At 55.5% G+C, this 14,239-nt stretch overlaps 3 protein-coding genes across 6 annotated transcripts in view; 2 read left to right on the plus strand and 1 right to left on the minus strand.

Annotated features, from left to right (window-relative positions):
• Nucleotides 1-1,698, plus strand: part of LOC310888560 (uncharacterized protein) — an 11,832-nt gene extending 10,134 nt beyond the window's left edge. The window contains exons 7-9 of the mRNA XM_083815348.1: nucleotides 372-469; nucleotides 1,313-1,439; nucleotides 1,534-1,698. Coding sequence (XP_083671474.1) covers nucleotides 372-469; nucleotides 1,313-1,439; nucleotides 1,534-1,599 — 291 coding nt within the window. The 3' untranslated portion in view covers nucleotides 1,600-1,698. The remainder of the gene's footprint in view (nucleotides 1-371; nucleotides 470-1,312; nucleotides 1,440-1,533) is intronic.
• The window catches only part of FAU (FAU ubiquitin like and ribosomal protein S30 fusion), a 54,377-nt gene extending 40,138 nt beyond the window's left edge, over nucleotides 1-14,239 (plus strand). Inside the window, exons 1-5 of one of the 3 annotated variants that reach the window (XM_083815381.1) lie at nucleotides 11,625-11,630; nucleotides 13,405-13,483; nucleotides 13,580-13,724; nucleotides 13,815-13,870; nucleotides 14,010-14,239. In XM_083815381.1, coding sequence (XP_083671507.1) covers nucleotides 13,409-13,483; nucleotides 13,580-13,724; nucleotides 13,815-13,870; nucleotides 14,010-14,135 — 402 coding nt within the window. In that variant the 5' untranslated portion in view covers nucleotides 11,625-11,630; nucleotides 13,405-13,408 and the 3' untranslated portion in view covers nucleotides 14,136-14,239. Of the gene's footprint in view, nucleotides 1-11,624; nucleotides 11,631-12,450; nucleotides 12,529-13,397; nucleotides 13,484-13,579; nucleotides 13,725-13,814; nucleotides 13,871-14,009 lie in introns of those variants that run through there. The other 2 variants (XM_083815379.1, XM_083815380.1) reach the window with 2 other exon arrangements.
• On the minus strand, nucleotides 4,732-12,482 carry MRPL49 (mitochondrial ribosomal protein L49). Of its 2 annotated transcripts, none has more exons than XM_083815377.1 (5): nucleotides 12,343-12,482; nucleotides 10,965-11,148; nucleotides 8,664-8,788; nucleotides 7,382-7,495; nucleotides 4,732-5,002 (listed from the first exon to the last, which is right to left on the minus strand). In XM_083815377.1, the coding sequence occupies exons 1-5, from the start codon at nucleotides 12,403-12,405 to the stop codon at nucleotides 4,856-4,858; spliced, it is 633 nt and encodes a 210-aa protein (XP_083671503.1). In that variant the 5' UTR covers nucleotides 12,406-12,482; the 3' UTR covers nucleotides 4,732-4,855. The 2 variants fall into 2 exon arrangements, with proteins under 2 accessions (XP_083671503.1, XP_083671504.1); XM_083815378.1 differs by having other exon boundaries at nucleotides 10,965-11,100; nucleotides 12,343-12,467.

Below are 14,239 nucleotides of genomic sequence, written 5' to 3' on the forward strand. Positions count from 1 at the left end.
CCCCAAAAAAGGGGGGAATCCCCCCCAAAAAAAGGGAAAACTGCCCAAAAAAATGGGAAACACCCAAAAAAGGGGGGGAACACCCCCCAAAAAAGAACCCCCCCCCCAAAAAAAGGGAGGAAAAAAAAGGGGGGGGAAGAGGGGGGGGAACGAAATAAAACGGAACCCCCCCAAAAAAGAAGGGAACCCCCCCAAAAAGAAGGGAGGAAAAAAAAAGGGGGGGGGACCCCAAAAAAGGGGAAAAAGGTGGGGGGGGGAACAAAACAAAAAGGGACCCCCCGAAAAAAAGAAGGGAAGCCCCCAAAAAAGGGGAAATCCCCCAAAAAAAGAGGGGAACCCCCCAAAAAAGGGGAAACCCCCCCAAAAAGAGCCCCCCCCCCCCCCCCCCCCGCAGCCTGCTGACGGCGTACGACGAGCACCAGCAGTTCCTGCAGCAGCACGCCGCGCGCAAGAGGGCCCCCGAGAACGGGTGAGGACCCCCCCGACCCCCCCCCCGGCCCTTTACCCCCCCCCCCCCCCCCCACGGCCTTGTTGCCCCCCCCGCCTTCTTTTTTTGCCCCCCCCATCCTTTTTGCCCCCCCGTCCCTTTTTTCCCTTTTACCCCCCAAGCCTTGTTGCCCCCAAATTTTTTTGCCCCCGTACTTTTTTATCCCCCCATCCTTTTTACCCCCCCAGCCACATTTTTTGCCCCCTCCCCATCCTTTTTGCCCCCTCCCCATTTTTTGCCCCCCTCCCATCCTTTTTGCCCATCACTTTTACCCCCCCCATGCCTTTTACCCCCTTTCCCCATCCTTTTTACCCCCACTTCCTTGGTGTCACCCCAGACACGTTTTTTTGCCCCCTCCCATCCTTTTTACCCCCCCTCCCCATACTATTTACCCCCCCCATTACTATTTACCCTCCCCATACTATTTACCCCCTCCCCCCTATTTTTTACCCCCCCATACTATTTACCCCCCTCCCCATACTATTTACCCCTCCCCCCTATTTTTTACCCCATTTTTTACCCATCCCCATACTATTTACCCCCTCCCCCCTTTTTACCCCCCCTCCCCATACTATTTACCCCCTCCCCCCTATATTTTACCCCCCTCCCCGTACTATTTACCCCGTCCCCTATTTTTTACCCCCCCCACTATTTACCCCATCCCCATGTTATTTACCCCCCTTATTTTTTACCCCCCTCCCCATACTATTTACCCCCCCATACTATTTACCCCATCCCCATGTTATTTACCCCCTCCCCCCTATTTTTTACCCCCCTCCCCATACTATTTACCCCCCCCCCCCCATTTACCCCCCCCCGTCGCAGCGCGGACGAGCCGGATGACAAGCGCCTGCGCCCCGACGAAGCCGGGGGGCTCCTGACCCCCCTCAACTTCTCCGGCGCCGGGGGGGACGCGGGCGGCAGCCCCTCCACCTACAGCTACTGGTACCAGGTCAGCGGGGTGGGGGGGGGCGGCTCAGGGACCCCCCCGACCCCCCCATTTGGGGCCGGGGGCGCCGCTGACAGCCCCCCCTTTGTCTCCCCAGCAAGGCTACGGCGCCTACAGCTACCAGACGCCGTGGAGCTACAACCAGTACTACTCGCAGAGCTGAGCCCCCCCCCGGACCCCCCCCGCCAAATTTGGGATCCCCCCCCCTTTATTATTATTTTTGTCTTAATTACCCCCCCTTTATTATTTTTTTTTGTCTTAATTACCCCCCGTTTATTATTTTTTTGGGCTCCCCCTGGCACCGCGTTGCTGTCCGTCGTCCCTGCTGCGGGGGGGGGGGGAGGGTGGAAATAAAGAGGGAGCCCCCCCCCTCCCGGGGAGGGGGGGGGGGGGCGATTTATTTGGCTTTTTGGGGTCCCCCCCTTCCAGAGGGGAGGTTTATTTCTTTGGGGAGGGGGCTGCCCCCACCCGCGTTCAGCTTCTGACCCGTTTCTGAGCGTTTTGGGGGGGGTTCGGAGCGCCGCCCGCTTTGGGGAATCGCCGCTGCATGGGGTGGGGGTGGGGGGTTGACCGTTTTCGGGGGATTTTGCCCCGTTTTGGGACCCTCTTAGGGCTGTGTTGGGCTTTTTGGGTGGATATAATCGCGTTTTGGGTCTCCTGCGCCATTTTGGGTGGATTTCGTCCCATTTTGGGTCCCCCGAACTGTTCTCAGTGGATTTAATCCCCTTTTCACTCCCTGGAGCCTTTTTGGGCGGATTTCATCCTGTTTTGGGGCCCCTCTGGGCTGTTTTCGGGTGGATATAATCCTGTTTTCGGTCTCCTGAGCTATTTTGAATGGATTTCCTCCCATTTTGGGGCCCCTCTCGGCTGTTTTTGAGCGGATTCCCTCCCATTTTGGGTCTCCTGCGCCATTTTGAGCGGATTCCCTCCCATTTCGGGGCCCCTCTGGGCTGTTTCTGAGATGATTTTATCCCGTTTTGGGTCTCCTGAGCCATTTTGAGTGAATTTTATCCCATTTTGGGTCCCCTGAACTCTTTTCAGTGGCTTTAATCCCCTTTTGGCTCCCCCGAGCCCTTTTGAGCGGATTTCATCCTGTTTTGGGATGCCTTAGGGCTGTTTTTGAGCAGATTTCATCACGCTTTGGGTCTCCTACGCCATTTTGAGCGGATTTCATCCCATTTGGGACCCCTCTGGGCTGTTTTTGGGTGGATATAATCCTTTTTTCAGTCTCCAGCGCCATTTTGAGCGGATTTCATCCCATTTTGGCTCCCCTGAACTGTTCTCAGTGGCTTTAATCCCCTTTTGGCTCCCCGAGCCCTTCTGAGCGCATTCCCTCCCGTTCTGGGCTCTGCCTGCCGCTCCCCAGCCGTCCTCGCCCCGTTCAGGAGCCCCTCTCCCATTTCCGAGGGCTCCCACCCCCTTTCCCAGCCCCCCCCCCCCCCCCCAAACACATCTCCCCCCCCCTTTCGGGAGCTCCCCCGTTTATTGACCGCTTCGTCCCGTTCCCGACCGGCAAACCAAAAAAAAACAAAACTAAAAGAATCCCCAAACCAGCCCCAAACCCCTAAAAATCTCCAAACCCCTAAAAAAGAAACCAAACCCCCCCAAACCAACCCCAAAGCCCTAAATGAACCTCGTAACCCCAAACCCCAAAACCAACCCCAATCCCCCATAAAAATCCCCAAGCCCAAAAACCAGCCCCAACCCCCTAAAAAAAATCCTCAAACCCCAAAATCAGCCCCAAACCCCTAAACCAACCTCACAACCAACCCCCAGACCTCTCCAAAATCCCCTGACAACCTTGAACCCCCCCAAATCCCCCCTCCAAATCATCCAAATCCCCTAACCCCCCAAAACTCCCCCAACCCCCCCTAAAAATCCCCAAACCCCTCCAACCACCCCCCAACCCCCGAAAAATCCTACAACCCCCCCTAAAATCCCCCCTGAAAATCCACACCCCTCCAAACTCCCCCTAAAATCCCTCCCATATCCTCCAAACTCCCCCAACCCCGCCAAAAATCCTACAACCCCCTAAAATCCCCCCCCCAAATCCCCCCAGCAACTCCAGAGCCCCCCAAACACCCCCAAAGTCCCCCCAAAAGCTCCCCCAAAATCTTGGCTCCCCTGAGCCTTTTTGGGCGGATTTCATCCCGTTTTGGGGCCCCTCTGGGCTGTTTTTGGGTGGATATAATCCTGTTTTCGGTCTCCTGAGACATTTTGAATGGATTTCCTCCCATTTTGGGGCCCCTCAGGGCTGTTTTTGAGTGGATTCCATCCCGGTTTGGGTCTCCTGAGCCATTTTGAGTGGATTCCATCCTGTTTTGGGGCCCCTCTGGGCTGTTTCTGAGTAGATTTCATCCTGTTTTGCGTCTCCTAAGCCTTTTTGAGCAGATTTCATCTTGTTTTGGGGCTCGTCTGGGCTGTTTTTGGGTGGACATAATCCTGTTTTCGGTCTCCTGCGCCATTTTGAGTGAATTTCATCCCGTTTTGGGTCCCCTGAGCCATTTTGAGTGGATTTCATCCCATTTGGGACCCCTTAGGGCTCTTTCTGAGTGGATTTCATCCCGTTTTGGGTCCCCCGAACTGTTCTCAGTGGATTTAATCCCCTTTTGGCTCCCCCGAGCCTTTTGGGGCGGATTTCATCCCGTTTTGGTGCCCCTTAGGGCTGTTTTTGAGCGGATTTAATCCGCTTTTGGCTCCCCTGAGCCCTTTTGAGCGGATTCCCTCCCGTTTTGGGTCTCCTGCGCCATTTTGAGCGGATTTCCTCCCATTTTGGGTCCCCCGAACTGTTCTCAATGGATTTAATCCCCTTTTCGCTCCCCTTAGCATTTTTGGGCGGATTTCATCCCATTTTGGGACCCTTTACGGCTGTTTTTGAGCGGATTTCATCCCATTTTGGGTCCCCTGAACTGCTTTCAGTGGATTTAATCCCCTTTTGGCTCCCCCGAGCCCTTCTGAGCGGATTCCCTCCTGTTTTGGGGCCCCTCAGGGCTGTTTTTGGGTGGATTTCATCCGGTTTTGGCTCCCCCGAGCCCTTTTGAGTGTATTTCATCCCATTTTCACTCCCCTGAACTGTTCTCAGTAGATTTAATCCCCTTTTGGCTCCCCCGAGCCCTTTTGAGTGGATTCCCTCCCGTTTCGGGGCCCCTCAGGGCTGTTCCTGAGCGCATTCCCTCCCGTTCTGGGCTCTGCCTGCCGCTCCCCAGCCGTCCTCGCCCCATTCAGGAGCCCCTCTCCCATTTCCGAGGGCTCCCACCCCGTTTCCGAGCCCCCCCCCCAACACATCTCCCCCCCCTTTCGGGAGCTCCCCCGTTTATTGACCGCTTCGTCCCGTTCCCGCCCGGCTCTGGCCCCGGTTCGGGGTCCCCCCGCCCCCCCGGCGAGGGCTTTGGGCCCGCTTTGGCCCCGTCCCGGCGCTTTCAGAAGCCCTTCTGCAGCAGCCAGGCGCGCACCTCGGCGTCCACGTGGCCCTTGAGCCGCAGCGTCCCCGTCACCTCGTTCACCTGCGTCAGCGGCTCCCGGCCCAGCCGCTGCCCCACGAACGCCCGCAGCTCGGCCTCCAGCGCCTGCGCCGCGGGGGAACCCCGTTAACGCCCCGAAAAAGAACGAAACCCCCAACCGGCCCCAAAAGCCCTCAGAGAAAGCCCGGACCGAGCCCTGACCCCGAAAGGAAAAAGCGAAAAACCCCATCGCGAACCCCTACGAAAGACCCCGAGCCCCTAAATGTAATAAAAGGCCACTATGAACCAACCCCAAAATCCCTCAAAAAAAAAAAAAAAAAAAAAAACACAACAAAAACCTAAAGGAATCCCCAAACCAGCCCTCAGCCCCAAACCCCTAAAAATCCCCAAACCCCTAAAAAAGAAAACAAACCCCCCCAAACCAACCCCAAAGCCCTAAATGAACCTCGTAACCCCAAACCCCAAAACCAACCCCAACCCCCTAAACCAACCCCAATCCCCCATAAAAATCCCCAAGCCCAAAAACCAGCCCCAACCCCCTAAAAAAAATCCTCAAACCCCAAAATCAGCCCCAAACCCCTAAACCAACCTCACAACCAACCCCCAAACCTCTCCAAAATCCCCCGACCCCCTTGAAGCCCCCCCAAATCCCCCCTCCAAATCCCCTAACCCCCCAAAACTCCCCCAACCCACCCTAAAAATCCCCAAACCCCTCCAACCACCCCCCAACCCCCTAAAAATCCTACAACCCCCCCCTAAAATCCCCCCCAAAATCCCTCACCCCCCCCGAAAATCCACACCCCTCCAAACTCCTCCTAAAATCCCTCCCATATCCTCCAAACCCCTCCAACCGCCCTGAAAAATCCTACAACCCCCTCAAATCCCCCCAAAAAACTCCAGATCCCCCCAAACACCTCCAAACTCCCCCCAAAAGCTCCCCCAAAATCTTGGCTCCCCTGAGCCTTTTTGGGCGGATTTCATCCCGTTTTGGGGCCCCTCTGGGCTGTTTTTGGGTGGATATAATCCTGTTTTCGGTCTCCTGAGACATTTTGAATGGATTTCCTCCCATTTTGGGGCCCCTCCGGGCTGTTTTTGAGTGGATTCCATCCCGGTTTGGGTCTCCTGAGCCATTTTGAGCGGATTCCATCCCGTTTTGGGGCCCCTCTGGGCTGTTTCTGAGTAGATTTCATCCTGTTTTGGGTATCCTAAGCCTTTTTGAGCAGATTTCATCCCGTTTTGGGGCTCGTCTGGGCTGTTTTCGGGTGGATATAATCCTGTTTTCGGTCTCCTGCGCCATTTTGAGTGAATTTCATCCCGTTTTGGGTCCCCTGAACTGTTCTCAGTGGCTTTAATCCCCTTTTGGCTCCCCTGAGCCTTTTTGAGCGGATTTCATCCCATTTTGGGACCCTTTAGGGCTGTTTCTGAGTGGATTTCATCCCGTTTTGGGTCTCCTGAGCCATTTTGAGTTGATTTCCCTCCATTTTGGGTCCCCTGAACTGTTCTCAGTGGATTTAATCCCCTTTTGGCTTCCCCGAGCCTTTCGGGGCGGATTTCATCCTGTTTTGGGACCCCTTAGGGCTGTTTTTGAGCGGATTTCATCCCATTTTGGGTCCCATGAACTGTTCTCAGTGGCTTTAATCCCCTTTTGGCTCCCCGGAGCCTTTTTGGGCGGATTTCATCCCATTTTGGTGCCCCTTAGGGCTGTTTTTGAGCGTATTTAATCCGCTTTTGGCTCCCCTGAGCCCTTTTGAGCGGATTCCCTCCCGTTTTGGGTCTCCTGCGCCATTTTGAGCGGATTTCCTCCCATTTTGGGTCCCCTGAACTGTTCTCAATGGATTTAATCCCCTTTTCGCTCCCCTTAGCATTTTTGGGCGGATTTCATCCCATTTTGGGTCTCCGAGCCATTTTGAGTGGATTTCATCGCATTTTGGGTCCCCTGAACTGCTTTCAGTGGATTTAATCCCCTTTTGGCTCCCCCGAGCCCTTCTGAGCGGATTCCCTCCTGTTTTGGGGCCCCTCAGGGCTGTTTTTGGGTGGATTTCATCCGGTTTTGGCTCCCCCGAGCCCTTTTGAGTGTATTTCATCCCATTTTCACTCCCCTGAACTGTTCTCAGTAGATTTAATCCCCTTTTGGCTCCCCCGAGCCCTTTTGAGTGGATTCCCTCCCGTTTCGGGGCCCCTCAGGGCTGTTCCTGAGCGCATTCCCTCCCGTTCTGGGCTCTGCCTGCCGCTCCCCAGCCGTCCTCGCCCCATTCAGGAGCCCCTCTCCCATTTCCGAGGGCTCCCACCCCGTTTCCGAGCCCCCCCCCCAACACATCTCCCCCCCCTTTCGGGAGCTCCCCCGTTTATTGACCGCTTCGTCCCGTTCCCGCCCGGCTCTGGCCCCGGTTCGGGGTCCCCCCGCCCCCCCGGCGAGGGCTTTGGGCCCGCTTTGGCCCCGTCCCGGCGCTTTCAGAAGCCCTTCTGCAGCAGCCAGGCGCGCACCTCGGCGTCCACGTGGCCCTTGAGCCGCAGCGTCCCCGTCACCTCGTTCACCTGCGTCAGCGGCTCCCGGCCCAGCCGCTGCCCCACGAACGCCCGCAGCTCGGCCTCCAGCGCCTGCGCCGCGGGGGAACCCCGTTAACGCCCCGAAAAAGAACGAAACCCCCAACCGGCCCCAAAAGCCCTCAGAGAAAGCCCGGACCGAGCCCTGACCCCGAAAGGAAAAAGCGAAAAACCCCATCGCGAACCCCTACGAAAGACCCCGAACCCCTAAATGTAATAAAAGGCCACTATGAACCAACCCCAAAATCCCTCAAAAAAAATAAAAATAAAAATAATCCCCAAACCAGCCCCAAACCCCTACAAATCCCCAAACCAACCCCAAAGCCCTAAATGAACCTCATAACCCCAAACCCCAAAACCAACCCCAACCCCCTAAACCCAACCCCAATCCCCCATAAAAATCCCCCAAGCCCAAAAACCAGCCCCAAACCCCTAAAAAAAAAAAACCTCAAACCCCAAAAACCAACTCCAAAACCAGTCCCAAACCCCTAAACTATCCTCATAACCAAACCCCAATCCCCTCCAAAAATCCCCCAACCCCCCCCAAATCCCCAAAGTCCAACCCCCCCAATCCCCTAACCCCCCCAAAATCCCCCAAATCCCCCACCCCCCTAAAAATCCCCCAAACCCCTCCAACCGCCCCCAAACCCCCAAAAACCGTACAACCCCCCCAAAATCCCTCACCCCCCCGAAAATCCAAACCCCTCCAAAATCACCCCAAAAAACTTCCCCCAATCCCCCCAAAATCCTCCAACCGCCCCCCAAAAGTCCTACAATGTCCCCTAAAATCCCCCCCAAATCCCCAAACCCCTCCAAAGTACCCCCAAAAGCTCTCCCACCCCCCCAAAATCCTCCAACCCTCCCTAAAATCCTCCCCAAACCCCTCCAGAACCCCCCCAAACTCCTCCAACTGCCCCCAAACCCTCCAAAAATCCTACAATCCCCCCAAAAATTCCACCCCAAAAATCCCCCAAACCCCTCCAACTGCCTCCCAAAATCCCACAAACTCCCCTAAAATCCCAAAGCCCTCCAAACTCCCCCGAAAAAACTCCAACCCCCCCGAAAATCCTCCAACCCTCCCTAAAATCCCCCCCCAAATCTCCCAAACCCCTCCAGACTCCCCCCAAACCCCCCTAAAATCCCCCCCAACCCCCCCCAAATCCCCCAGACCCCCCCCAAATCGCCGAGACCCCCCCAAAATGCCGCAGCCCCAGCCCCGTACCCAGATGTCGCCCTCGATGCGGCGCAGCACGGTGGTCCTGCGGGTGCCCGCCCTGAGGTGCCGGTACACGGGGACGTTGTGCATGCGGGACCGGCGCACGAAGTAGGGCAGCGCCGGGTCGGGGGCTGCGGGGCGAGGGGGCGGAAACCCCAAAAAGGAGCTTTTAGTGGGGGGGGGTTGGACCGGAAAGGGGGGGAAAAATACAAAAAGTCCCAAAAGGGTTTCATGGCGGGGGGGGGAGACAGACGGCCCTGAGGGGGGCAGCCTGGGTGTGAACACCATAAATTGGTTTGGGGGGGATTCCAGTCACTTTTTGAGGGACGTTTAAGTCATTTTTGTGTCATTTGTATTTTTTTGCGGGGGGGGGATTGTTTTTTTAGGGGGATTTCAGTCAGTTTTTGATGAAAACTTCAGTTTTTGAAGGGTACTGAAGTCGTTTCTGAGAACTTCAGTCAGTTTTTGAGAACTGTCAGATTTTGAGGGGTTATTAACTCGTTTCTGAGGAGAACGTCAGTCGGTTTCTGAGTCAGATTTTGAGGAAAACTTCAGTCAGATTTTGAGGGATATTTAAGTCGCTTCTGAGGAGAACTTCAGTCAGTTTTTGAGGAGAATTCTGTCAGTTTTTGAGAATTCTGTCAGTTTTTGAGGGGTATTTAACTCGTTTCTGAGGAGAACTTCAGTCAGTTTCTGAGTCAGATTTTGAGGAGAACTTCATTCGTTTCTGAGGGGAGTGTCAGTCAGGTTTTGAGGGGCATTTAAGTCGTTTCTGAGGGGAACGTCAGTCACATTTTGAGGGGAACGTCAGTTTTTGAGGGGTATGTAAGTCGTTTCTGAGAACTTCAGTCAGTTTCTGAGTAAGATTTTGAGGAAAACTTCAGTCAGGTTTTGAGGGGTGTTTAAGTCGTTTCTGAGGAGAACTTCAGTCGGTTTCTGAGTCAGTTTTTGAGGAGAACTTCAGTCAGTTTTTGAGGAGAATTCTGTCAGTTTTTGAGGAGAATTTAACTCATTTCTGAGGAGAACTTCAGTCAGTTTCTGAGCCAGATTTTGAGGAGAACTTCATTCGTTTCTGAGGGGAGTGTCAGTCAGGTTTTGAGGGGTATTTAAGTCATTTCTGAGGAGAACTTCAGATTTTGAGGAGAACGTCAGTAAGGTTTTGAGGGGCATTTAAGTCGTTTCTGAGGGGAACGTCAGTTTTTGAGGGGTATGTAAGTCGTTTCTGAGAACTTCAGTCAGTTTCTGAGTAAGATTTTGAGGAAAACTTCAGTCAGATTTTGAGGGGTATTTAAGTTGTTTCTGAGGAGAACTTCAGTCAGATTTTGAGGAGAATTCTGCCAGATTTTGAGGAGAATTCTGTCAGTTTTTGAGAGGTATTTAACTTGTTTCTGAGGAGAGCTTCAGTCAGATTTTGAGGAGAACGTCAGTTGTTTCTGAGGCGAGTGTCAGTCAGATTTTGAGGAGAATGTCAGTAAGGTTTTGAGAGGTATTTAACTCGTTTCTGAGGGGAACGTCAGTTTTTGAGGGGTATGTAAGTCGTTTCTGAGAACTTCAGTCAGTTTCTGACTAAGATTTTGAGGAAAACTTCAGTCAGGTTTTGAGGGGTGTTTAAGTCGTTTCTGAGGAGAACGTCAGTCAGGTTTTAAGAGATATTTAAGTCACTATTTAACTGAGTTTATCAGAAGTGTTTAACATGTTTTTGAGAAATATTTAATCTGTTTTTTGAGGAATACATAATTCTTTTTAAAGGAATATATAACTCCTTTTTGAGGTGCATTTAAGTCATTTTTGGGGTATTTGGCTCATCTTTTGAGAGATACGTAACTTGTTTTTTTGACACATTTTATTTCTTTTGAGGAGCATTCTTTTTTTTTTTGAGAGGCATTTAAGTCATTTTTGAAGGGTATTTAAGACAGCATTTAACTGAATTTTTGAGGGGCATTTAAGTCGATTTTTGAGAAGCATTTAGCTCAATTTTCTGAGGAATATTTAACTCATTTTGGAGATATTAAAGTCATTTTCTGAGGAATATTTGACTCATTTTTGAGGAATATTTAAGTCAATATTATACTAATTTTTTAGGAATATTTAACTGATTCTTTGAGAGATATTAAGCTCTTTTTTAAGGGCATTCAAGTCCCCTTTTGAGGTATATTTAACTCAATTTTTGAGGAGCGCTAAGCTTGATTTTTGACTCACTTAAGTTATTTGCCTCAATTTGTGAGGGATATTTATGTCATTTTTTGCCCCCCCGAATTCCGGGGAGGCTCCGTTGTGATACTGGGGGGCTCCCCCCGGCTTCCTCACCTCGCGGGGGGCTCCAGCCCGAGGGCGTGGGGTAGGTGGGGTGCACGGGGGGGTCGGGGACACGGCTGGGGGGAATCAGGCGCTCCACGAAGGCGAATTCGGCCGTCGACTCCACCACGCCGGGGTATGGGCGGGTCTGGGGGGGCACCTGGGGGTTGGCGGGGGGGCCTGGGGGGCCTTGACTCTGTGTGGGTGGGGGTACACAGCAGGGTGAGTGCCCCCTACCCAGAACAACCCCCCCCAGATTCTTCCCACCCCCCGGGATCCTCCCCCGAAATGCTCCATCCCCTTACAGACCCTATTCATCCCTCCCCCCAGGATCCCCCCCTAAATCTACTCATCCCCTCAGAAAACCCCCTATAATCCTAACAGACCCCCCCCAAACTCCCCCCCCCAAACCCACTCAGAACCCCTCAAGTCTTCCTTAACGCCCCTTCCTTTTAGGAACCCCCCAAATCCCCTCAGAAACCACCCCAAGCCCCTCTTAATCCCCCCTCCCTTCAGGGCATCCCCCAAAATCCTCTGAGACCCCCCCAAACTCCCTTAACCCCCCCACTCCCTTCAGGACCCCCCAAAACCCCCTCCTCCTCCCTCAGAGCCTCTCCAGACCCCCTTAATCTCTTACTCTCCCTTTAGGACCCCCCAAATCCTCTCAGAGACCCCCCCCTTAATTCTCTCCTTCAGGAACCCCCAAATCCCTCAGACCCCCCCCTTCTCCCTTCAAGACCCCCCAAACCCCCTTAACCCCCTCCAGGACCCCCCAAGCCCCCTCAGAGCCCCCCCCCCCATCACTTCAGGATCCCTCCAGGACCCCCCAAATTCCCTCACAGACCATCCCCAAAACCCCTTAACACCCTCCAGCCCCCCCCCCACCTCCTCAGAGCCCCCCTCCTCCTTCAGACACCCCCCCACCAAACCCCCTTACCCCCCTCCAGGACTCCCCAGACCCCCCTCAGAGCCCCCCTCATCCCTTCAGGATGCTTCCAGAACTCCCCCAAGCTCCCTTCAAACCCCCCCTCAACCTTTCAGGACCCCCCCCCAAACCACCTTATTCCCTCCCTTCCTTTCAGGACCCCCCCAAATCCCCTCAAAGCCCCCCCCCAACCCCCTTAATCCCCTTCAGACCCCTCCCCAAACCCCTTCAGACCCACCCTCCTCTCCCCACAATCCACCCAAAACCCCTTCAGAGCCCCCCCGAGAGCTCCCCAGATCCCCTCCAGGATCCCCGAAAGCCCCAAATCCCCCCCCTTCCCTTCAGGGACCCCCCTTAACCCCATTCAAAACCCCCAAATCCACTCAGAGCCCCCCCCCAACCCTCTTAATTCCCTCACAGACCCCCAAAACCTCCTCAGAGCCCCCTTAAATCCCGCCCCCCTACCTGCGCCCCCCGCCTCCCCACCGCCGCTCGCAGCCCCAGCAGCCGCCGGCCCAGCGCCGCCATTTTGGGAGCGTCCCCCCTTCCCTCGGGCGCCTGACGTCAGCGCGCCCGTGACGTCAGCGCGCACGCCCGACGTCGCAGCGGCGCCTGCGCGGATTCGCTCTCTTGGCCTGCGCCTGGCGTGAGGTGAGGGGCGGCCGGGGGGGCTGCGGCCGGGAGGGGGTAAAGGGGGGGGCCTGGGGGAGTTTTGGGGACAACTTGGGGGATTTTGGGGCCCGGGAGGGGCTCTTGGGGCCCGGGAGGGACTCTTGGGGCCTTGTGGAGGCCTTTCGGGGCTCGGGGAGGTCTGTGAGGCTTTGGGGGGGAAGCGGGAGGGCGGTTCTTTGGGTTGGGGGAGGCTTCGGGAGCTTGGGGGGGCTTTTTGGGGTCTGGGGAGGGTCTGGGGCTTTGGAGGTGACTGGAGGGGGGGGTCTGTGAGGGCTTAGGGGGGCTTCTTGGGGTCCTGGGGGGGTCATGGGGGGCTTTTGGTGCCCGCGGGGGGGCTTTGGGATCTGGGGGCTGCTCTTGGGGTCTGTGAGGTCCGAGGGGGGGCTTTGGGGCCTGGGGGAGGGGCTGTGGAGCTTTGGGGGCGGTTTTGGGGCCTGGGGGACAGGTTCTTGGGGGTTGGGGGGGTCTTGGGGCCCATGGAGGGGCGCTAGGGGGGTTTGTGAGGGCACAGGGAGATCTTTTGGGGTTTGGGGGGGCCTGTGAGGCCTTGGGGGGGGTCTGGGGGGAGGGTCTGGTAGGCTGGGGGGGGGCTCTTGTGGTCTGGGGGGGCTGTGAGGCCTTGGGGGGGCTTTGGGGAGGGTCTCTGAGGTATTGGGGGGGTCTTGAGGTGTCTGTGAGGCTTGGGGGGGGCTCTGAGGCTTTTGAGGGTCTCCAGGAGGGTCTAGGGAACGCTTTGTAGGGATCTTTGGTGGTTTTGGGGGGTCCTCCTTTATTTTTGGTGCCTCCCCTTCCTTTTTTGGGGTTCCCCCCATTCCCAGGGGTCCCTAACCCAGTGTGCCCCCCCCCAGACACCCTCACCATGCAGCTCTTCGTCCGCGCCCAGTCCCTCCATGCCATCGAGGTCTCCGGCGCTGAGACCGTCGCCCAAATCAAGGTGAGTCCCCCACCACCACCACCGTTATCGGGCTGCTCCCCCCCCCGAAACCTTTTGGGGCTGACCCGTTTTGTTTTTTTTTCCCCCAAAAACCAGGCGAGGATCGCGGCGCTGGAGGCCGTCGCCCCCGAGGACCAGGTGCTGCTCTTCGGGGGAAGCCCGCTGCAGGATGAGGCTGTGCTGGAGCAGAGCGGCATCCCCGAATTTTCCACCCTCGACGTGGCCGCGAGGCTGCTGGGGGGTACGGGATTACTGGGGGGTAATTAACGGGGCCTCCTCGTTAGCCTAACGAGCTCCTAATCTTTAATTGCGGCCCCCTCTTTTTACACAGGTAAAGTCCATGGTTCGCTCGCCCGCGCCGGCAAAGTGAGGGGCCAGACCCCCAAGGTGAGTTTTGGGGGGAATTCAGGGGGCATTTGAGGGATTTTAGGGGGATTTGAGGATATTTTTAGGATTCCAGAGCTTTGTTTTTCGGGGCACAGCCCCTAAACGCCCTCGCCTTTTGTTTTTTTCCCCCAAAACCCAGGTGGCGAAGCAGGAGAAGAAGAAGAAGAAGACGGGGCGCGCCAAGCGGCGCATGCAGTACAACCGGCGCTTCGTCAACGTCGTCCCCACCTTCGGCAAGAAGAAGGGCCCCAACGCCAACTCCTAGGGGAGAAAAATCCCCCCCAAAAAATAAACAAAATCCCCAAAACCGCGCCGGGAGCGGGGTTTTGCGGCCCTTGTGGTGGAATAAAAATAGTTTGGGCTCCAAAA

The sequence above is a fragment of the Anser anser genome (genome assembly GCF_964211835.1).
Source record: "Anser anser genome assembly, chromosome: 39".
Classification (NCBI taxonomy): Eukaryota; Metazoa; Chordata; class Aves; order Anseriformes; family Anatidae; genus Anser; species Anser anser.